Source organism: Atractosteus spatula, chromosome 11 (genome assembly GCF_055471065.1).
Source record: "Atractosteus spatula isolate fAtrSpa1 chromosome 11, fAtrSpa1.hap1, whole genome shotgun sequence".
Classification (NCBI taxonomy): Eukaryota; Metazoa; Chordata; class Actinopteri; order Semionotiformes; family Lepisosteidae; genus Atractosteus; species Atractosteus spatula.
The window spans coordinates 1,541,597-1,564,536 of NC_142716.1; the positions used below are offsets into that span (position 1 = coordinate 1,541,597).

General features: G+C 43.8%; 1 protein-coding gene across 4 annotated transcripts; it reads left to right on the forward strand.

The window, feature by feature from the left end:
- The first annotated feature begins 1,880 nt into the window (after nt 1-1,880).
- On the forward strand, nt 1,881-22,294 carry brdt (bromodomain testis associated). Of its 4 annotated transcripts, XM_088928053.1 has the most exons (22): nt 1,881-2,097; nt 7,474-7,554; nt 8,296-8,575; nt 9,021-9,158; nt 9,717-9,837; nt 9,950-10,080; nt 10,425-10,790; nt 12,628-12,756; nt 12,985-13,176; nt 13,576-13,778; nt 13,904-14,187; nt 14,350-14,466; nt 14,555-14,683; nt 16,813-16,871; nt 17,081-17,243; nt 17,735-18,127; nt 18,436-18,605; nt 18,927-19,062; nt 19,199-19,329; nt 19,939-20,141; nt 20,607-20,751; nt 20,940-22,294. In XM_088928053.1, the coding sequence occupies exons 3-22, from the start codon at nt 8,381-8,383 to the stop codon at nt 21,006-21,008; spliced, it is 3,474 nt and encodes a 1,157-aa protein (XP_088784179.1). In that variant the 5' UTR covers nt 1,881-2,097; nt 7,474-7,554; nt 8,296-8,380; the 3' UTR covers nt 21,009-22,294. The 4 variants fall into 4 exon arrangements, with proteins under 4 accessions (XP_088784179.1, XP_088784178.1, XP_088784180.1 ...); XM_088928052.1 differs by lacking the exon at nt 7,474-7,554 and having other exon boundaries at nt 1,890-2,097; XM_088928054.1 differs by lacking the exon at nt 7,474-7,554 and having other exon boundaries at nt 1,890-2,097; nt 18,436-18,542.
- Nucleotides 22,295-22,940: the final 646 nt, after the last annotated feature.

Genomic DNA, 22,940 nt, shown 5'->3' on the forward strand with positions numbered 1-22,940 from the left:
TGCAGCACAGATATGGTCAGGATGTCGGTCAGACACATCGGGAGCCCTATGGTGTTGTAGTTGCTGTGTACTGTACTGTAGAAATGGGACCTGGAGGACAGCCTCCTGGGGCCTGTAAATTAATATCGTCCAACGGTAACAAGTTCTTCAGCTGCACGCCAACCTGGTGGTCAGACCTTTAAAAATCACAAATGGAGCTCCAGGACTGTGACTCCTCCGAGCTCCTGGAGCGCTTGCAAAGATCACATGGCCCAGCCTGCCAAACGGCGGCGTAACATAACCCTGACAAAAACACCGCAGGATACAAAAATCGAAAAGGTGGGATAGCTTTTAATTTAAAAAAAAAACCCTGAGCAGAAAAAGATTACAAACAACAGGCCACAACAAACTGCATCAAATGGACGATTTACCTGCTTTACCTATGTATTTATTTGTATTTATTTACTGTATTTTATATTTATTTTGTATTACTGTACGTATTCTAATGTTTCGTCTATTCTGATGTCTGTCTTTTTGCTTGTCTTGGGCTGCTGTAACACATCAATTTCCCTTCGGGATCAATGAAGTCTTATCTATCTTTAGAGAATAAGAACCTCCTTCTGTCCTGACGCACCTACACGCAGGTGCTGCAGAATGACTCCCCCTTGTGGCCCAGCGGTAGAATTGCGGGAAATACTCTCCGCTTCCCTGAGCGCCGTCGCTGGTGTCACACGTGTGCCTCTTGTGGCCTGAGCCGAGACATCATTTAGTTCTCTACTGAACGTTTCCCCTTATTGGCACTGAGACACGTGAAAAATATTTTTTTTTCAGATTAATTTTTGGTCTGCAATAAATACGTGTTCATTGAACTGAGGAACTGTCTTTTCTAACAATAAGGACCTGCGAACCCTTCTAAAGCACTTGAGAAGTATCATATGCGACCTTTAATAGAGTCACAGTTTAGACAACACATCGACTCCACAGGATGAGAACTCCCCCTCCTTGAGTTTATTCGCATCTTCCTTTCTGTCTGTTTCTAAAATATATTTTTCATCATCACATTTTTATGCTCAGACTTTATTGAGCAAACGTCGTCACTTTTTCGTGCACGCAACTTATTCAGACACAACGCGGGCGTTTTTCTAAACTTGTTTGTTTTTTTTAATATAAACCGAATTAGTCGATCCGACAGATTCCGAGCGCCTCCGAAAGCGCACTCGTGGGTTTCAGCCCCGGGTGACGTCATGGCTTTGGGCTCGGCCCGCACCTGCGCAGTGGTGTGTCGCCGACAGAGTCGCGCATGCGCGGTGTGGGCCCCCCGTCCTGCCTCTCCAGCGGTCTGCGGCGCTGCGGAGCCTGGTGGTTACTTCCAACCTGCCGTAGAAGGCGTGTGTCGGCTATAACTGGCTTCGGCGGAAAATGGGGGAGAGAAGCTGAGTTTTAAATGGAGGCGCTGTGTATTCCGAGAGGGCCTGGGCCCGGAGCTTCTGTCGGCATGGAAACAGGGTGGTGGAAAGTTCTGGAAGGGTCACGTGATCCCCCCTCGTGGCGGGGGGGTGACGCTTTTGAAAAAAATAACCCCGCGCGCCGGGGGCCTTCTCGCGACCGCGCTGTAACGGCCGGCGCGGCGGAGGCGACCGTGTCTCTTCAGCGCTGCCCCGGGGGGCGCCGCCGCCGCCGCCGCCGAGCAGCGAGTACCGGGGGGGTGGGAGTGCGAAACCGGCGAAGGGGAGAAAGGTGGTGTCTTTTTTTTCCCCCTCCCCCTTCTCTTTCGGTCGCTCCGTCCGGTGACAGGCGGCCCGGGTCCGGGAGAGAACGCGCAGCCGGGGCACCACGTGAGGGGCGCCGGCCAATGGGGGAGCGCGCTGCGCACAGGAGGGTATAAATACGGGGCAGCTGGTGCGGGATCCCGGCAGCCATAGAGGACCTCCGGAACACCCCCGGACCGCGGAGTAGCGACGCGTAACTTTTCACAATTAAACCGCAACAGGCCGCCTCTTCGCGCAGAATACCGGCGAGAGCCTGCGGGGTTCGTCTGCAGGGACATCTCCGGCACGGGGAGGCGTCCCGTCTCAGTGCTGCGGGTATTTCACTCTGTGTGTCCACAGAGACGGAAAGGTAAATGATGAACAAACACATGAGCGGTTCCGAGCGAACCGTCGGGGCACAGTGTACTTATCCTTTTTTTTTTTGTTGTTGTTGTTCGTTGTAATTTTTTTAAAAGCGAAAAATAACCTTAAGACTGAACGCTATTGTAATCAAACGGGGGAAATAAAAGCTACGTTGAAACGTAATACGTGCTTATTACTCGGGAAACATTTCCTGTCGCCATTTTGTTGTTGCTGGGTTTGGCAGGCAGGCAATGCTCTCTCGGAAGGAGATCATGGACGGTTTGAGCGGCGAAGTGCCGGTGTAATCTGCAGTTTTCGCTCTAGCGTTGGGATTCGTACGAACCTCTTTTGAAACGAAAGTAGTAGATAAACGGGCTCTGTCTGCACGGACTCGGGTGTATTTCCTTACGTAAGTAGCGCGGCAGCAGGGAAAATCCCTCTGATTTCATCATGCGGGCATGAGTCATGTAACCAGGGCAGGGGTGTGTGGACACAGCTGATTGCTGGCGTGTGCACACGTGTGTTTTTGTATTTGTAGGCCACCCCGAAGCGTCCTTTTCACCTTATTGTATAAGCTTGAAACTCCCGTCGGCCGGCTCTGCGCATATTGTAACTGCCACTTCAAAAGTCCTGCTGTTTGTAGTGGTAGGCTTTAACGGGTTGTATGATGCTGTGCTTGTGTTCGTTCGCCTTGGGCATGAATAATAATTCCTGAAGATCATTTCCGTGGTTGTGACAACAAGCCGGTGCCGGCATAAGCGGTTGCCCATAGCAACGACGGTCAAGTGTACTTGTCTCTCCATGCCATTCTAAATCTGTGAATGTAATCTGTACCAAAAACGCATCTAGCCAATAAAAGTTAATTTTACACTGTTTATTTTTCTAATTTATTTATTTTTTTAAACTTGCCCACTGGGCAGCATCGCATTTCACAGCGGGGAAGCGGCTGGGGAGCTCATGTTGCTTTCAGACTGAATTCTGAAGTGTGGATCAATAATTCTGTAACAAAGGGCTGAAAACGATGAAGGGTCGCCAGCTTTCAAGCTGATTATTTAGTATTTATCACGTTAAGTGTTTTGAGCATTTTATGGTTATGTATTGTTACATTACAATCCTGTGTACTTCATTTCCATAACAGAACAGGCAGCAGGGTGGTGTAGTAGGCAGTGTTTTGCACTCCTAACTGGACAGGTGTGAGTTTAAGTCCCAGGTATGCCCCTCCTGTTGTATCATTTAGTAGTGTATTTAATTTGCACTGTTTCTGCAAAATCTCCTTCTGTGTAAATGGGAGCAAATGTTAAGATGCTTGTAGATAAAATTAAGTCATTTTGGAATTAGAATGAATTGTAGAGCTTGTTCACTGAAGATGACTTCTATGAGGATCAGAAACATTATTTTTCTAACTTATGGTAAGTGCATTTGGGAGAATATAGAGCAACATTGTAAATGTTAATCACATTATTGTTAGTTTGAAGATTGTTTTTGACATTGACATGTAACTTAAATTGCTCTTTGGTGTAAACCTGCCAGTCACGTTCCTGATCACCCATTTTTATAAAAACCCGTGAAGCTGCATAAGCTCTACATTTAAGGGATCTTCTGGTATTTTTAAAGTGGAGGTTTGTCTGAAACTGATCAACTGAATAAGTGTATTTAAACATAATCATAATTTGCCTTTCTTTTTGTAAAGTGCAGGTCTGACCTTGTGGATAACTGGAGTTCTTCAGTATGTGATGAATGTTTCATAATTGTATTGTATAGATTGTTACTTCAAAAACTGTGGCTTCATCTGCTTGGTTCATGAATAAAGAGTTGGTTTGTAGAGACTGTTGTAATTACTGGGTGGTGTGGGTTTCATTCAGGCCTTAAACCGCATTACGATACAGAGTTGTACAGCCCTGAAGTTCAAAAAGGGTTCCAGTGGTAAGTGATTATGTGGAAGGCATTTTAGATAAGGGGTCCAGTTAAAAGCTATTGCAGTATTAAGCATTTAATTGTCTAAGGATAACCTGTTTAAGCCAAATCTACAAATGGGGCAGATGAGACTAGTTGTTCGCCTCAGTGTTGAGCAAAGGCAGGAGCAAGCTCTAAAACCTAGAGTGGGGGGGGGCGTTTGGGCAGCATCTTGCCTGAGACCTGTGTTAGTGGTGGTGGGGCAGGTGTATATAAGATTGTGGTTTAAAATTACAATTTGGAGTGAAGTTTCTCAGTATTACTGAGGTGGATGCCTTGTAGAGTTTTTGGGCTCTAGTCCTAAGTGGGTTCAATTGTTAAACACAATACTCCATACTTTTCTCCAACACAAGTGTGGCATTAAAGTTCTCACTTGGCTTTGATGTTGTGCTTGGCCTTAAATGTGACCCAGATGGCTGTGCTTTGCTTTATTTGTAATTCTGAGCCTTCAATCATGAGGCTGTTGGCCTTTTTTTGATTTGTGAATTGTGTGCTTGTATCACAGTTCATTGTAGCAGAAGAAATTGGTGCTGGTATAATGTGATTTCACATGAGTACTTGTTCTGGCGTCCTACATCAGGTTTGCTGTAAAGAGACTGATTTTCTGTTTGGCAAATGTCAGGTATCACAGAAGCATAGCATTGGATATTCCTTTTGCCTGTTTTTCAGAAATAAGCAAAACCAAAAATTATCAGCAGTTCATCAAGTCCCTCTTAAATATGGAGCATTGCATTGAGTTTTTCCACATAAAAATCTTGTATGTAAGATACATGTATCTGTACACTTCTTTGGAAGAAAATGCAGACAGGTAAGAAGAAATATAAGATGATACTCGTGTACAAAATGCAGAATAGGAAGTAACTCTTCCGTTACGCCTCTTTGCATGAGGTCCCGGAAGTTAGTCCTAGATATCTAGATATAGATATCTAGAGTTCATCACAGCCCAGTTGATTTCAATTTTCTTCTTGGGGCATATTGGGGTATTTGCTTTTGGCTCTTAAGAGGCAAAATTGCCTTAGTAATTGATCCTGTACTCTTTCCTGGGTTTCAGAACTGAAATTACTCCATTGGACCTCTGCAGAAAGCAAAGCTTATTGTGTAAGTCTTATCTGTCATTCCAACTGGTCTGTTTCCTAAATTAACCACATAATAAGAGCTGTGGTTTTAAAAATAATGGTAATCAGGTGGAGGGGAAAGGCTGTATGCAAATGTTGCTATTGAAGTGGGTAAGTGTTTGAAAATAAGGAGTGTTGAAACAATTTTGAGACATTAAGTGTTAACTACTGGCTGTTCAGAGCTTATCAGTAAACAGCAGCAGAAAATGGTCTCCGTGCAGTGGTTTGGAATCACCATTTTAGACACCTGTTACTTCAAAGAAGATTGAAACATTTTTGCATTCAGGGTGCTTTTTTAGCATTGAAAAGTATGTTTTTCTAATTTGATATGATGTGTATATTATCCATTTTACACCTATTTCATAAGAGTTTCACAGACGCCGGCTGGAATCACATTCATGAATTAATCTGTAGGTGGCACTGTTGAGCTTATAGGCTTAAATACAATGTTACCTGTGAAGCGTTGCATGATATGACTTTAAACGTTGTATTCTTCCTGCCAAGGGCCTCACAGGAATAAAACTACTGAACTGCAACTTCATAAACATTTCTTGTTTATGAAGATGTGTAAATTTGTTTCTGTTCCTTCTCATAAGATGCTGAACAGGAAAAGCCTATTATAGCAGGTTTGGTTTGTATAGCCCTTGTACCACTGAAGATTTAACATAGCATAAGTACTGTAAATAGTTGCGTTTGATGTGTTTTGTGATTGTTTTTCAGGTTTTCTGGATTCTTATGTGATGCAAAGCTTACTGTGACATAAATTGTTAGGCTCAATAGAGTAAAATTGTACAGTGAAAGCTGCTGGAAAATAGTTATCCACATTTACAAACTGAATCCAGAGGGGAAATGTTGAATGAAATATAGCATTTTTATAAGAGCTGATCCGACTTAAGACAGGTTACAAATGAGAGGAGGTCATTTGGCCTCTTCATCCTGTTCAGTGGTTAGCAGTGAATTGATCCCCAGATTTCTTCCAGTCCAGGAATTCAGGGTATTGGCTTGAACAGCATGTCTGGGTAGCTTGTTCCACACTCCCTCAACCTTTTGGTTGTGGAAGTCCTTTGATTTCCTGGTTTTAAATGCTCTTACACAAAGTTTCCACTTGTCCTCTGGTTTGTATTTCTCTGTTCACTCTGAAGATGTCCACTGGGTTGACTGTCAGTGCCTTTGAAAGTTCTGAATGCGTGTTTCAGTTCCAGTTGTCTTCTCTGTTCAAGACTAAAAAGGTTTAGTTCAGCCTGTTAGTACAGGAGATGACCTTCAGACCTGAAATTAACCTGGCTGCTGTTTCCAGAGCACCAATATCTTTGTCCCATGTCACATGGTGACCATAATTCTTCAGGGTATTTTATATTTGAGGAAATGTAAGTGAATTATCAATGCAAGATGTTAATGTTTTTTAAACAGGCTCTGAACAAAATGCCAATGCTACACATCTTTTAAGTTTTAGGAAGGGTGTAATTCATTGTATGTACTCTATAAACATTTTTTGGCTTGTTCAAACACCGTCAGTGGAGTTTGATATGAAGGTGGGAACTTGTAGAATATGGCAGTTATTTAAAATAACTTCCACACGTCATAGTGTGAACAGAAAAATAAGCTTCACTGATTTATATATTTAAATACATTTAACCACTTCATGTCCCCATCTGAAGGACCAAGGAATATATAAATTTGAAAGTAAGTTGGACTTTTCATAAATAAAGCTATCTACCTTCTTTCTCTACACACACACACAACTCTGTCTTCTGATAACTTTAGATCTGTGTGTAGAGGTTTCACTCAGCTCCTGTGAAGAGTCTAATGAGGCAGGTGCCCGAGTCAACTGAAACATTGCAGACCCCTGAAACCAGCACATCCATGTCCCACATCTAAGACCTGCTTAAGGAAAAGGTACTCAATGATAGCACAAATTTAGACTTTAGCTACATTAAAGAAGTTGTGCTGTCAGTATTTTCCTACTCATTTCAAGAACAGAATTAGCACAATAAACCATTAAGATAATGTCTAAATGTTAAGCACAGAAACCACAAGGCACGTCTAAATGTAAAAGAATCAAATGTTAAATTCTGAGTATTCTACCAGCAGTGGAAAATAGGCTTTTCCTACATTGTGGAATTTAATCTTAAATAGATGCCCTGAAAATTTTTTCCCAGTGAGAGGTTCAGTGGGTTGGTGTTCTGGCAATTACAGGATTAAGGAGCTCTGCTAAGTGCAAGTCTGTCACGATAAAGATGTTTTACAATCCGTTTTCCATAAATTGTTTTTGCTCAGTCTTCCCTAACCCCTCAAAAGATATTTCTCTTTTGAAGGTGGATCCTGATGATGCAAAGGAATTAAAATGCTGCCAAAGTGTGCTCTGTGCACTTGACCTTTTTAAACAATACTAGCAGGTAATGCCGCTTTTAATACTTCGTCAAGTATTTCTGCTACAGGACACTGCTAAAAAAAAACCATTTGTTTCTGAAATCTCACCCTGGAGGTGTTGAATAATGAAGGGATTTCTTTTGGTTTGCTTAAAAGTTCATTTTGGCAGTGTGGTTTATAGGTTTCTCCCTGATTATCTGCATTGCCTTTGAACTCCCTCCACACTACTGAAAAGCCCAGTGAATGGAGCTTACGTGCTGTGTCCTGTACAGCATGGCGCTCAACTCCAGTCCTCGAGGGCGGCTGTCCTCGGGGGCTTTCAGGCATCTAAAGCTCCAGGGTCTTAACAGCAAGGAAAGGCTTCAGCTCATTCATGTTCGACTCGGGGTAGGAGGAAACCACGAAGCCTTTTGGCCCCCATAATAATAGTAATAATTGCTTACACTTATATAGCGTTTTTCTGGATACTCCAGTCAAAGCGCTTTACGGGTAATGGGGACTTCCCTCCACCACCACCAATGTGAAGCCCCACCTGGGTGATGTGACGGCAGCCATAGTGCGCCAGTCCACTCCCCACACATCAGCTCTCAGTGGGGAGGAGAGCCGAGTAATGAAGCCAGTTAGTAGATGGGGATTATGGTCTGAAGTTGTGCTGTCCTGCTCTACTGGGTAAAGCTGAGTGTTAGTGTGCAGCCCACATCCATTGCTTTGTGTAGCTGACTGAAAGGTTTTAATGTCTAATTGTCACATGTCGTTGCCCTTTTCAGGTTTGGGAGAACAAGTGCAAAGACGTATAAGTGACGCCAAGAAGATCGCATTCTCACCTGTCAGTGAAAACCCCGAGTCTTCAGGATGTCGTTTGTTAAAGCAGAACCCCCGCCCGTCGTTAAGAACCCTCCTCCCCCCGAGTACAGAAACCCCAGGAAGCCTGGGCGCCTCACCAACCAGCTCCAGTACCTGCAGAAAGTGGTGATAAAGGCTCTGTGGAGGCACAGCTTCGCCTGGCCCTTCCAGGAGCCTGTAGATGCTGTGAAGCTAAACCTTCCAGTAAGAGCTGTTTCACAGTTGCCTGAACTTTCCGTTAACTCTCGTTCTCTGATCTGCCAGAAGCAGTAGCTTGAATAGGGGGACATGTTGAAGTTCCTCTTAAAATGGAAACTGACCAGGCAAGATTGGGAAGATGAGTTTTTGGGTAGAGTGTGTGTGTGTGTGTTTTGTGATGTCTGCATTGTCAGTACTCAATTTGTGACCACAGTACGTGACATGCAGGGTGTCCTTGTCATCTGTATGTTACATTTGTCGTAATAGAGTTTAGGTGGGGAGGAGATGTTGCTAATTCAGGGCTGAACAATGAAAGGCTGGTCAGACTTTTACACCATTGTTCCCACATGACGTCATAAATAGTTCTGAAAAATTTCCCTGAGGGTGGGCTTTCCTTGTCTGCCCTTGACGTGGTTTTACTTGGATTTATATATTTTTTATTCTTGCACAGGACTATTATACCATCATCAAGACGCCAATGGACCTGAGCACCATAAAGAGGCGCCTTGAGAACAACTATTACTGGAAAGCAATGGAATGTGTGGAGGACTTTAATACAATGTTCACAAACTGCTATGTTTATAACAGGGTATGTGAGTGTTTAACCTTGCCTTTTCTTTAGGGATTGAGCAAATAGTCTTGTCTCTTTAGAAAGCATGCCTGAGATTTCAGATTCCCAACAATTTCCTGGATGTTCTAGTTACAGATGTTTTTGTCAGGTGTTGGTGTAAATGTACGTTTTTTTTTACCCATAGTGTATTTTAACTTTTAAATTCTAAAATGTAGAATTGATTTAACGTCAAGGAAGTGAATGTGAAATTGTATGGGACGAGAGTTTATACAGTACAGTATATCATTTTTACTGCCTGTTGAGCGTTTCTGTCTGTTATCCCTGTGATGGACTGGCGTCCTGTCCAGGGCATATTCCGCCTTGCTCCCGTTGCCTGCCAGGATAGACTCCTGCTTCCCCGCCGCCGCAAATTGGATGAAGCAGTTAGCAGATGGATGGATGGAGGTTTTTAATTGTTAGCTGTGCTACTTGACTTCCACAAAGCAGGATACCACACAGTCTCAAAGTGATGCAGCTGAATAGAGTTGGGGTTATGGTGATAACACTGTGGATTGAAAACCTCCTGTCTCCCAACAGCCTGGAGACGACATTGTGTTGATGGCACAGGCCTTGGAGAAGCTGTTTCTTCAGAAGGTAGCTCAAATGCCTCAAGAAGAGGTTGAAATTACACCAACAGTGAACAAAGAGGGCGGAAAAGGTAGGATGCCTCTCCAGCAGGCACAGATTCTGCAGTGTTGTTCCTTGTGGCATGTCGTGTTGAGATGAAGGTCTTTGACTATTGGGTTGATGGTAGTCTTTGTGTTTTGCAGGTCTAACCAAGCTGAAGTCGCGGTCTCCTGTATCTGAAGTTGTTTTCCAGCAAACGGTGACGGTGATTCCTCCTGATGCCCTGCATGCGATCCCTTCTGCCCCTTTGATGCCAGCACAGCTCTCATCCAAAGTAAGTTTGTGGCCCGTACCTTTTCACTCTCCATTGCACTTTTCCTGGATATTATAGTTAGCTGTGGTTTTAAGAGGTGTGCCAGGGAATTAGTGAGATTTGTTGACTGCATTTTCCCTTGTTGTCTCTCTCATGTAGTGCTGTAAAGCAATGGAATTTTGTGTGTTTCTATATCATTTGCCAAATCCTTGCTCACGCAGGTTAAAGAAAATTACAGTGCAGCATCTAGTTTAAATAGCTGTTTCTTCCAGTGAGTTCGAAATAAATGATGAGGGTGAAATGAAAAGGGTAAAGGAAATGTGAAATTCTTTTGTGGTGTTCAGTGAAAGTGTTTGTGGTTTCAGATCAAAAAGGGGGTTAAAAGAAAAGCAGACACTACAACTCCAGCTGCATCTGTTGTCACAAGCTGTGAGTCGTCGCCAACGCCTGCTGAGCCAAAGCCTTGTAAACTGGCTTCAAGAAGAGGAAGCGGTCGACCCATCAAACCTCCAAAGAAAGACCTGCCCGATTCTCAGCAGCAGCATCAAGTTGGGAAGAAACCCAAACTGTCAGAGCAGCTCAAGTGCTGCAGTGCGATTCTGAAGGAGATGTTTGCAAAGAAGCACGCAGCCTATGCTTGGCCTTTCTACAAACCTGTCGATACAGAAACACTGGGACTGCATGATTATCATGACATCATAAAGCACCCAATGGACCTTGGCACTATCAAAGTAAATGTCTCTTCTGTCACATGTTGCAATGGTCAGGGAGATGGGGATGCCTCTTCTTTTGAATTAAATGAACATTTTCAGAGCTACAGTGCCCTCCAAAAGTATTGGGACAGTAAAGTCTAAACTGGGATATTCATTATGAACTCGGACAGTCAGTTCTCAAGGAACAAAATAAGTAAAAACGCCTTGAGTATTTTCTTGTTAATGGGTGTTTCAGTTTTGTCATCTTGAGTCACTTAAACAAGTGGATAGTGTTGAACCTTTGTTCAAAATGACTGGGACAGGTGTCTGTTGTCCAGGTTTTTGTTGTTGGGTAATTAGGCAACTTAAAGAGCTAATATGATGTTATCTGTCTTGCTGTGACTTTAGTGTTTGTAAGCCTAAAGAAGAACGCCAAAATGAAAGCCAAATAACTTTGTTATGGGAAACCAGGCAAGGTGATCCTTAAAGAAAAAATCACAGTTAAAAAACTGAAAACAGAATCAACAATTATAAAAAAAAAAACAGGTCTCCTTACCAATCATCCTAGACCAGGTCAACCAAGAAACACATCCAGTAGTTATTGACCGAAAAAAATATCTGATCTTTCAAGGAAAACCCAAAAACACAGTTGGTGACATCCAGATTGCAGTGAAAGTATCACAATTCAAAACCCACACTTGCAGAAGACGGAGACAGCAGGATTACGAAGGCGACACCACGATGTGTAGACCGCTCAGTGGCAGCCAGGTCAGAGAAGCCAGCTTAGTGTTTGACAGGAAGCACAGAGGTGTTGTGGAACAGTGTGGACAGATGAGGCCAAGGTCAGCCTTTACCATGGCAACTGAAAGATTACGGTGTGGAAAAAGAAAGGAATTGCAGACGCCCCACAAAAAAACCTCTCTGGCCAGCACTGCAGTGACCCAGAACACAGCGCCAGTGCAAGCCATGAGTTCACCTGCAGCATGAAGAGGGAAATCCTGGAATGGCCACAGCAACCTCAAGACGTTAATTCCATTGAACGTGCAGTTTATACAGATGTAAGACCAAACACCGCAAGAAAACCTAGAGAGCTCAGTAGGTTGCTAACTTAATGCAGTTATTGTCTCAAAGGAACATGTACTTAAAGGGAATGTGCCCCAGTACTCATGGTCCCTTGGCTGAACACAAGTGTATTTTTGCTATGATGTGCTCAAATGCATGAATGTAATTACAGTAAACTAAAATGTTTATTGTATTCCTTGATGAAAGCATTTTGTTAAAAATAAGTTATGGCCTTGTTGACCCAATACATCTGGAAGGCACTGTATTTTTAGTGAAAGAATGGCAAGCTTGATACAGAAATGTACATTTGAACAAAAGTTGGTCAATTCAAAAATTACTTATTGCTTCTTAGTTGGTCTTTGACGAGTCTTCCTTGTACATAAATGGATCTGCAACCATCAAAATTGATTTTGAAATCCTTGTGTGATTGTGAAATCGGTGACTTATTATGTGGTTTTGGATAGTTAGCTGCAATCCTTTGAAGCCTGATGTTAAGCATCTAGGACTTCATATTGGTTTCCTTTTACTTAATGGCATTTAATCACTGTAGGGTTCTTGGTAAAGACATCAACCGGAATTTTTTTTATTTACTTAACTCTCTCCAATTTCTAAAACACGAACCTTATTGAAGTCGGCTTCTGGTCCTGTTATAAGTAAAATCTTCCTTATTTGGAAATGGACATAGCTGACTGAAAATCCAGTTATATGTATCATAATTGTTGATGGCAGTATCGTGTTTCTTTTTGGCCTGGCGGTGTTGAGAAAGAAAGTGGTAAACTGTGTTCTGTTCTCGTGTTTTTTGTTTTGCTTCTAGAAAAAGATGGATGACAGAGTTTATAAGGACGCCCAAGAGTTTGCTTCAGATTTTAGGTTAATGTTCTTGAATTGCTACAAATATAACCCTCCAGGCCACGAGGTTGTGGCAATGGCAAGGAAACTTCAGGTACGTCCTAGGTGCTTGCGTATTGCATACTGTTCGAAAGGCTGGATCTTCTTTCGTCAGTCCCGGTCCGATTTATGTGTGTTTTTGATTTTTATTTTTGTGTTCCTAATTTGAAATTGTTTAAAGGGCCTTTCATCAAAGTAAATTCTTCACGAATGCTGCAGTTGAACGTTGGCAGTTCAGAAGAGGGGCTTGCGATGACTCGGGGGTTCTGATCTCTCTTGCCAGGACGTGTTTGAGATGCGGTTTGCCAAGATACCGGCCGGGGCTGTTGAGAGGGCGCCCCCCGCGCCCCCTGTGCCAGACAAGAGGGAGAGCTCCTCGGGCAGCGACAGCGAGAGCGACGGCTCCTCGGACTCCGACAGCTCCTCGGATGCAGAAGAGGAGAGGGCTCAGCGCCTAGCTCAGCTGCAGGAGCAGGTACCCCAGACCCGGAGAGGGGCATGCCAGTGTTCCTCATGAGCTAATCCTCTTTGCCAGTTAACCGTGTTATAGCGGCTGGTTGTCTGCTCCAGACTGGAGGGCCCGGAAGCCAGAGGGAAGAACAGTGCCAGTAAAGGCTGTAGTGCCATCATGGAGATATGGAGATGGGTTGAGTTTGAAGTGAGGGACAGTAGTGTTTACGTGAGCGTGAAAGAGCAGAAAATAGGTGCATTTCCTCTCCTTCGTTCATGGTTTTTTTTCTGAGCTGAGAAGCCTTTGAATAAAGCATCGTCATCTTAACTTTCCAGCAGCATTTGTGGTTTGGCAGCTTTTTACGTTTATGGGGTACAAATGCAGCCGTTGAGAAACTTTCACGAATTTCAATTTGGATTGCAGCTGAAAGCTGTGCGAGACCAGCTGCAGTTACTGTCCCAGGCTCCCCTGCTGAAACCGAAGAAGAAGAAGAAAGAAAAATCAAAGAAGGAGAAAAGGAAGAAAGATAGAGACAAAAGAGAACTGTCAAGAAAAAAAGGTTATGGGGACAGAAAGAAACCAAAATCTAAAGGCCAGAAGGTGTCCAGTAAGGGATCTTTGGAAAGGTAAGTTATTCTGTTGAGATAATCTTTTTGCGTGTTGTGCTATGAGAAGAACCTTTGTCCTGAGGCTCTTTCATACGAGGCGTTTTTACCGTTTTAAAAGGGTGTTTTGTTCTTTGTGTCCGAAGTAAGAAGAGCAAGGTGCCGGGCGTACCCTGTGATGCAGAGGAAGAGGAGCCAGCTCTCCCCATGACCTACGATGAGAAGAGGCAGCTGAGTCTGGACATTAACAAGCTTCCTGGCGACAAGCTTGGAAAGGTCGTTAATATCATTCAGTCGAGAGAACCCACGCTGAGAGACTCCAATCCAGAGGAGATAGAAATAGATTTTGAAACGTTAAAACCCTCGACGCTGAGAGCCCTCGAAAGATACGTCATGACCTGTCTGAGAAAGCGACCGCGCAAACCGAACCGTAAGTCCTTCGCTCGGACACGCCTGGCATGTGCACCCCACTCCGGCGCGCCGCGGTACCCCACGCTCCACAGAGCGCGGCGTGCTGTCCGAGCAGAAGCTGCCTGCATGCATGCGCTGCATCTTAATGGCTGTTTTTTTTTCCTGTTCCTTTCTGGAGTAGAGAAAAAATCCAGCAAGTCGCAAGAAGCGCTGCAGTCGGAGAAGAAGCAGGAGCTTGAGAAACGCCTGCAGCACGTCGGCGAGCGGCTGAACCCGGCGAAGAAGCCCAAGTCTCAATGTATGTGTGCTGGGCCTCTGACTCCACCTGTGCTCCCACCCGCGTCCTCCTGCTTCCTTGTGCTCACTGGTTCTTGCTTCCCCCACAGGTGAGGAGGCGGACCCCCCTAAGAGACTGCAGGGACCCTCTCAGCTGAGCGACAGCAGCAGCAGCTCCTCGAGCTCTGACAGCAGTAGTAGTGATTCTAGCACTTCTGATAGCAGTGACTCTGAATCAGGTTAGATGTCCTCTTCAGCACTTACCTGTCGATCAAAGTGCGCCCGCCTTTTATTACCAGGACTGTTCCCCCGTTCCCCGCTACTAAGGAGCGAAAGCAAAACCTGTTTACCTGGATGCATCCCTTAAGCAGAATATGTCACGGTTAAACCTGCTGGCAAACCAAATACTTGAAATCAAAGTACGTTTTGAGTTTGTTTTTTTTTATATACCCGCACAGGTACAAATTTATTTTGCACCCTCTGTTACATTTTCCTAAGTGCAGTAGTTACCTGTAGTTCTTCAGAGATAAGCTATGTTTCTAATTGAAATGTTGAACCTAAATTCCTTCTTTTTTTGTCCATTAGATATGTATCGGGTGCTATATTTTTGTTTTATTCATGTTAAAATTGTGGTTAAGATTACTGTATCTTTTTTTTTTTGCGTCAAGGGACGATAGTTTGAAAATGTGCGAAGTTTGAAATGAGGGGCCAGCTAGCCAGCCTTGCAGGACAATTGTGTCCTCAGCACTCCAGCAAATATCAGAAGTTGTTACACCTCAGCTTTTGCCATCAGTTTGGCGTTACGCTCGTGAAGGCTGCAGATACCTGTAGTCTTGTTTTTTGGTTTCAAATGTCCAAGCGTCTGAAAGTGAATTTGAGGAAGGTAACACACTATTTCCCTTTTCCATGTACTGAGTTTTAGAATCATAATGCTGTGTGTATCACAGGAAAAATAAGCTATTTGTGTAGTTAATATTTAAAATTTTGTGAATTGTTCTTTCTTTCAACCCCTGCATGTAAGGCTTTGCTGGCTCTCAGTTTTAACTGCAGCACTAAAGCTTAAATTGTTTTCAGTCTGTAGCTTTACTAATCATTTAATTGATTTTTAATTGTAATTAAAGAAATTTGTATAAAATTGTGTACTAGGTATTTGTAAGAAATTTTATTTGTAAATGCTCATTTTTTGTAATGTTCTCAGTTATTTTGTTTATACGTATATATATATATTTTGTACTTGTTTCTTTTTTCAACTAGATTGTAAACTGAATGCAGGAAGTGAAGGAGTAGGACCAAGTTAATACTGTAGGTTACAGTAATTGTCCTGCACAGAACTGCATTCTGTAGCTTAAGTGTTTTTGTTTCATTTTTACCTAAAAAGGTAACCAGTTTACTCCTACACCTTGGTGTTCAACACCCAGACGTTCAAATAAACAACTTTTGTAGAATATCATTGTTGTCTTACATTTTAAAACTTAGGTGTCAGACTTTCGTGGAGAAAATGCTTTTGTTACTCAGACAGTGGTTTTCCCCTTAGTAGATTTCAAGAATCCAAACCATACTGCAAAGGGTTTCAGGATCATCACATTCATTGGTGCCCAGATATTATCTTTAGTTAATTTTAGTTACATTTTTCATGATAAACAGACCATGATATAGAATATGAGAAAATTGATTGCCAGATCAAAAAGCACAGACAGTGAAATAAATAAATTCCATTTTAGTTTTAATTGAAGGTAAGTTTTATTTTATTTTGACTGGGCATTTGACATTGAGTGTAGTTTGTTTTAAGTTTCAGCTGTTCTAAAGCAATGTCATTTTGGCAAGTCCAACTTTGTATTGTAGACTACCCTGGGTAAGACCTTATGAATATGCTGTGTATTGAAAAATATATACAGAATATCCCTTCCCCCTTCAAATGTTGATCTTACAAGACAAACTTCACCACCATCTTAATCTTGTAATTCTAGACATTAATACCCGAGATTTAAAATTGGATTAGTGGGTCTGTACATTCCTCCATTCTTTTACATAAATGTTTTTGGTTTAAAGGTTTTGCTTTTAAGTACAAGATTTCGCAGTACTGAAAATAAATTGTAGTAGACAAACATGTTTGATTAGGCTTCATAGTATAAAAACATCTCAAACATTACCCAGAGAGAGTTATGCTTCCTTTTTCAAGGTTAAAATGAATGAATTCACACCCTCTCCTTGATCTTTTGAAGTTAATCTGTAAAAACGTATAAACAAGTGTTTTAAATGTAATGCTGAGTTTATCCTTTACTATATTGAAGTGATCTGTCCAAACAATACAGATTTCTTTGCCTGTAATGTCATGAACGCAACTTAATTGTTCCACTTTTTCTTACAGAACAGAAAAAAATGAAGCAAAGCAACACAGACATCACTGATGTCAAAATTATAAAAAAGGTAAACAAACTGAGCTATAGATTCCATGTGATCTGTAGCTTGGACTGTTAATGTCGGTGTGCTAGGAATGTGTACCTTTTTAAAGACAAATTTTGAAGATGGTCATCTACTTGATGGCGTAAAAATAAAATAATTTGTAAATATTTTAATGTGGCAAATGTGCTTGCTTTAAGATGAAACCTTAGAATATAATGTATATTTTCAAACAGGAGGTAAATCAGATGACCACTTCTTTGTGGAATTCTGCTATCAAGAGGCACACTGAACCTCAGACTAAAAGCAACTCGCAGCCCACAGTAACACAGTCGAAACAGCCAGAGCTAAACACCTCCCAGCCTCTGCAGCAGGAAGAAATAACTGTATCGCCTCCAGGTAACAACTGCTTTTGAAAGTTTCCCCAACCGGAGTCCCCACAGATTATCACGGAGGGAGGAAGTCTGGGGGTCTGAAGTGCTGGGAGAGCGCGTTGCCAAGATAGGAGGCTTATTCATTAAGTGATGGAGAACCTAATACTTGAAAGAGGCTATTTTAAGTGCTAAGTGGTTTCCTGCAGTTGGACTTATACAGTATGTCAGGTATGACTTTGTCTTAATTGAATCTGATAAATGTTTTTTCAATTAAGCAATTATAAAGAAAGTAGCATTTATATTCAATTGATTCATAGAACTTCTATTTTGTGGTGTTCTTTTTTTTCTTAATTATTTTAGATAGGATTTTTGCAACTTTCCTTTCTCTGTAAAAAAAAAAATGGTTGTTGTTGTTTGTCAGTTTCAGTTGGCCTGCAGGCCCGTTTACTGACCACCTTGAAGGGTGTCTTTTCCTTTTGTGGGGTTTTTAGTATTTTTTTCTGACTTTCCTTTTAGCCTTACACACCAGACTGCCACCACAGCCGTCAAGACCTAGTGCCAAAGCAACGCCCCTACCTCTTAAACACAGGGTGTCTTCACTGCAGGCAGACTCGCCCCCACAGCCGCCCGAGCCTGCCAGCGCGCTGCAGGAAGCAGTCAGACACCCCCAGAGCTCGCACTTGCTGTCTAGTGGCAGCGCGTTGTCACAGGCGGCCCCAAACCCACACTCACAAATCAGTCCTCTGCCCCTGCCCCTGCCCGAGTCTGTGCCCCTGCTCCAGTCACCTCTGACCCAGCCAGAACCCACCCCTACGACACTCCTCCAGTCTGTGCCCCTGACTGGGCACTCGGGTTTTGCCCATCTAACAAGTCCACCTCAGAATCCTCCCACTAGGGCACAAGGTGAAGGTAAGAGGGTCTCAGTGTCTGTCACCAACGTCCTACATATTTTAAGCCCTCAGCTGTGCCTTTCAATCAATTCTCCAGTTTTTTTTTCGCTGTTTCCCCTCTTATTTTGGCCTTTCCGGTTCTCCTTTCCGCCCTCTGTATCGCTTTGCCTCCTGATGCGAGCCCGTCTTGCTTCGTGTTCCCAGCTTGCGCTGAGCCCTCGCGCGCTTGGCCCCTGCTTTGCATGAAGTAGCATGAGGCAGCCCGCGCAGTCGCTGCCCGCTCTGGGGTCGGTTTTTAAAGCTGTTGCCTCCGTCTGTGTCTTGCAGGGATGTCTTCGCTCTTGTCCCCTTTGAGCTCCCCGCTGGGGCCACAGGGGCCACAGCAGCCTCCCAGCGCAACCTCGAATCCTGCGTTAACATGTAGAGCCGTGGAGGTGGGCAGAACGACTTCTCTTCTGCTGTTTCCTAACGCCGTTGGCAGAACGTTTCGATGCGCGGTAACAGTGGGGAAAACGGTCTGGCATGCATGAAATTCGTGGCTCTGTAAAGTTGTTTTTAAACTGCTTAACAATAATTCTTGATCTCTTGAGTCAGTGGTTTCACAAGGTCCTACTGCGGTGCTCCTCATATCTTGTAGATACATGCGCTTCCAAGGCACGTGTGGTAACAGGAGTTGACTGGCGAACTTCACACTCGTGTTCTCTTCCTTTATAGGCTCAGTAGCGCTAAATCAAAGGGGTCATGAAGTGTGGTGTTTTAACAACTGTATGGGTTTCTTGTCTAGTTCCTTGATTTAACAGCTGCTTTGTACTTTCCAGGGCCCGATGCTGTCCCCCCTTCAGGACAGTCTCCTGTGTCCTGTGAGGGAAGAGCCACAGCACGGCCTGCTGGAGACGGCAGGAAGTGAGCAGCTTGCGGGAGAGCATGGGGCCCAGTCACCACAGAGAGCATCTAGTAAGACAGCCTGTAGCTTGGCAGCTGCTCCAGATGACCGTTTCCAGTGTTGTGGGCAAAATATTTTATTTTTTTCATTTGTCAGACAGTCCCGTCAACTCTGAAACTCCACATTCTGTTTTTTTTGTTTTTCCAGGTTCCTGTCCGTCCGAGGGGAGTGAGGGGGAAAGCAGCGATACTGGCCGACCAGCCACTCGTGTGACGCAGCCCAGTGCTGCTGCTGACAGACCCCCTCCAGACATGAGACCTTCACTCGCCCCCAGAAAAGTAGGTTACAGCACGCCCGCCTTTCAGTCTGCTCCTCCGTTTCTTCTCTCCTGTCTGTCAAGGCCGCCCTCTACAAAAAGGCAGCGCCCTTTGCTTTTTGCAAGCCACGGTCTTCATGCAGGCCGTGCGTGGAAGAGGCTCTGTCCTTCGTGACATGTTGTGCAGCTGGAATCAGTTCCCTCCTTCTTTGCGGCTCTCGTGTAGCCCTGGCAGTCGTGCGCGGGCACTCTGGACTCGTAACGGGAAGGTCGTTACTGTCGTGCCCCACTCGGATTGCTCCAGTGAAGGGCTGCACTCAGTACTGTCGGTGGCTGCTGATGCCAGTTGCATTAGATAAGCTTGCCAGCCAAATATTAATTCCCATTAGTGGTTTGTGTACTAAGATGTACCAAGTGCCTAATATCATCTAAATTAAAGTATTTTTCCTGGTAATAGTTACAGAAGAAAAACTATTGACTGTGATTACCTACTGATCTGCCCTGCCACTGATGTTGCATTAACTTAAAAATTGTCATTCTTATTTTTGAACTGTGTTTGGAGGAGAAATAATTGTATCAGGCCAGGACCATTTCTCACGCGAGTGTGACATGTGCCTATATGCTGTTTTAGGACATTGTTTTGAGGAACGCAGATTCCTGGGCCAGCCTGGGCAAGATGGCGTCTGCCACTCCGTCTATGATCAAGTCTTCGAGCGAGAGCTTTCAGCAGTTCAGGAAGGCTGCTATGGAGAAGGAGGAACGAGAGAGAGCTCTGCGCAGGCTGCAGGTGGAGCAGGCTGGGAGAGAGAAGAAGCCTGTCCCTGAGCAGCCAAGGTATTGTTGGGTGTTTGGTGTTTGGCACAGACTCCAGATGGGGAGTCCCACTGTGAGCTCAGCATAGACTCATCCGTCATGTGTCTGGAGCTGCTCTACGTCCACGTGTTTACAGTTTGGTACAGACATTCAGATGCGAGTTTTGCTAATAGTAACGTTTTCTATTGTATTGAGGTTGGGCAGGGTATAAGGCTGAGCTGATTTTATCCCTTGACTAAAGTTCTCGTTAGTACAGCAATAGCCTCACTTAGTATGCGCATTAATACTTATTAATAATAAGTAAAAGATTGTTTTAAAAACTGGATTTTTTAAAAGAAAAAATGCCTTCTAGTTACAGTATTTAAAAGGCGCTTGCTGGCCTTTGACTGTTTTATTTGGATGCGATTGTGCGAGTGAGTCCTTGCACGGTGTTGAGGGCCTGTGGGTTGTGTACCCTAACACGGAGGCGGCTCGGTGCTCTTTCAGGGACCCGGACAGGGAGACGGCCGTCGAGAGGGTCGGGACCCCGCCAGGCCCCGAGGCGCCGAAGCAGGAGGCGCCCCTGTCCTCTGTAGACCGGGAGAGGGAGAGGGCTCGGAAAAGAGAGCAGGAGCGGAGGAGGAGGGAGGCTGTAAGTGCGTTTAAAGGAGTGTGATGACGGCGGGGTTGGCAAACGTATCCGCCGCCTGAAAAGGCTGAAATCCACCTGCTGTGGAGTGTTCTGCCCCCCTGCGGAGCTGCTCGTCATTTTTCAGAAATGTGCAAAGAACCAGGGCTACAGGGCGAGTAAAACAGAAAAAAAAAATGTTTCTTTTGCAGATGTCCGGCATCATTGACATGACTCTGCAGAGCGACATCATGGCGACGTTTGAGAAGAACCTTTATTGAAGGGGGGGCTGACGGGGGCCCCTGCTCCCTGGGGTTCGAGACGGCCACACTGCACGCCGCTGTGGGTTGGTCTCCGAGCAGCCCCTGCTCACCGAAGGAAACGGGTCATTAGACGCTTGCTGCGTCGCTTCATCGTTCGGTTCTAGTTCCCTTGTATGATAATGTACAGTGTAATATAACTGTGATTGTGTGCACAGAAGCTTAAAAGGACCACACTTTCATTATCTGACTTTGCCTTTTTTTTGTGGAGGTGATATTCGGTTGCTCTCCAATACTTGCACTGATGTACTGTTAGCGAGTTTATAAGCAGCCATAATGGAGTGATCAGCAAACGAAAAGGTTTTGATGGGGTTTAAAACACAGTAGCTGGGAGATGATCCCCCCCCCCCCTTCCTTGTCATGCAATGTCTTGTTTATTCTTAAGTCTTTTATTTAGAACAATTAAGGATTTTAGAGCCAGGATTGCATACTTTACATCAATTTACATTCCACTTTTTTCCCTTAATTGCTGTATAACTTCCAGTTTTTGTATTGGTAGTAATGACATGTCAAAAGTATAATAGTGTTAAATATTTGTATATAATTTAAAACCATTTTTCCTCATCCTTTCTCTGTTTCAACACTGCTTATGCAGTGTCTGAAATGTGGAAGAAGTCTGTGTTTAGCTGTTCTTAAACTTGAATGACTGCTAATCCAACAGATTTGCTTACTATACATATTTAAGTGAAGGAATGTCCTCTGCGATATTGTTTGCTGTAACACCAGATTAAATATTAAAGTAGTAATGTTTTGTCCTACAATAATCCTTAGAATTTGGTACCTGGAAGTAGTTAATTTATTCACATTAAATATTTTGCCAAATGTTGGTCTTGATACTCGGGAGTCTATTTTAAAAGGCTTCTATCTTCTTTCTCGGCCTGAGTTTCTTCATGAAAGTTTAAGGCCATAAACTGATCTGCTTACTTGTATCAGTTTAGGTGGTGTGTGCCAGAGTACGTGTTGCTCAGATCTCTAAATTCAGAAAGATATTAGATACTTAACATACTGTTTGTCCTATTATCTTCTGCATTTATGTTATGGTATAGAAACTTGAAGATGTGAAGCTTGATATGTTTGACCTGTTATTCAGGGTAATATGCTTCTTACTTCTGTTGTACTGCTACTACAATAATACTTCTGTAAACATCAAGACATGAGAGAGCATGACTAGACTATATGAAGAACTAATATAATTTTGAAGAAAAATCACAGTATATGGAGAAGTCCATTAAAATATTTTCAGTAAATCCCTTTGTCCTTGTATCTGTTCTGTGGCCTCAAGTCATGTGTTAATGTGTAAAACTCCCAACACCTCCACAGTGAGGTGCGTTTCAGTGCCACTGCTAGGTTGGCAAAGACTTGCACAAGCTTATCCAACAGAAGAAGCTTCTGTGCTCGGACTCCCCTAGAACTGATCCGTGCTTTTAGAAGAGCTTTTCTTTCTGCTGTTGTCCTTCCTTCGGTGGCAGAGGAGCTGCACCACTGCCCCTGGCTCCGGCTCTGCATCACTGAACACCTGTGAGTAACTCTCTTTGACTACACTGGCCGCTGCTCTGTCCCCGACCTCTCTCCCTTTCATTTACAGCAGTTTTTGTTCATTGCAAGAGTCAGTGAAGAAAACAAATACATTTCCTTCCTAAGGCTTAGTGCAGAACAGGTGCGGTGACGATGACAAAATTTTCCTTGGTTTAGTGTTTGTATTCTCTCTGCCAAGATGTGTAATCATGACGCTTTACGAAGTTGTAACTATGATGTCATCTTAACATTGCGCCGTTCCTCGCTCGGCTCAAGGTGCTTGGGGAGAACTCGTCCCCGCACTGCGATACCGGCTGATTGAGGTGCAACAACCTCTGTCCGTGTGCTTCAGCTTCCCTGGTTCCTGCCTGAAATGCC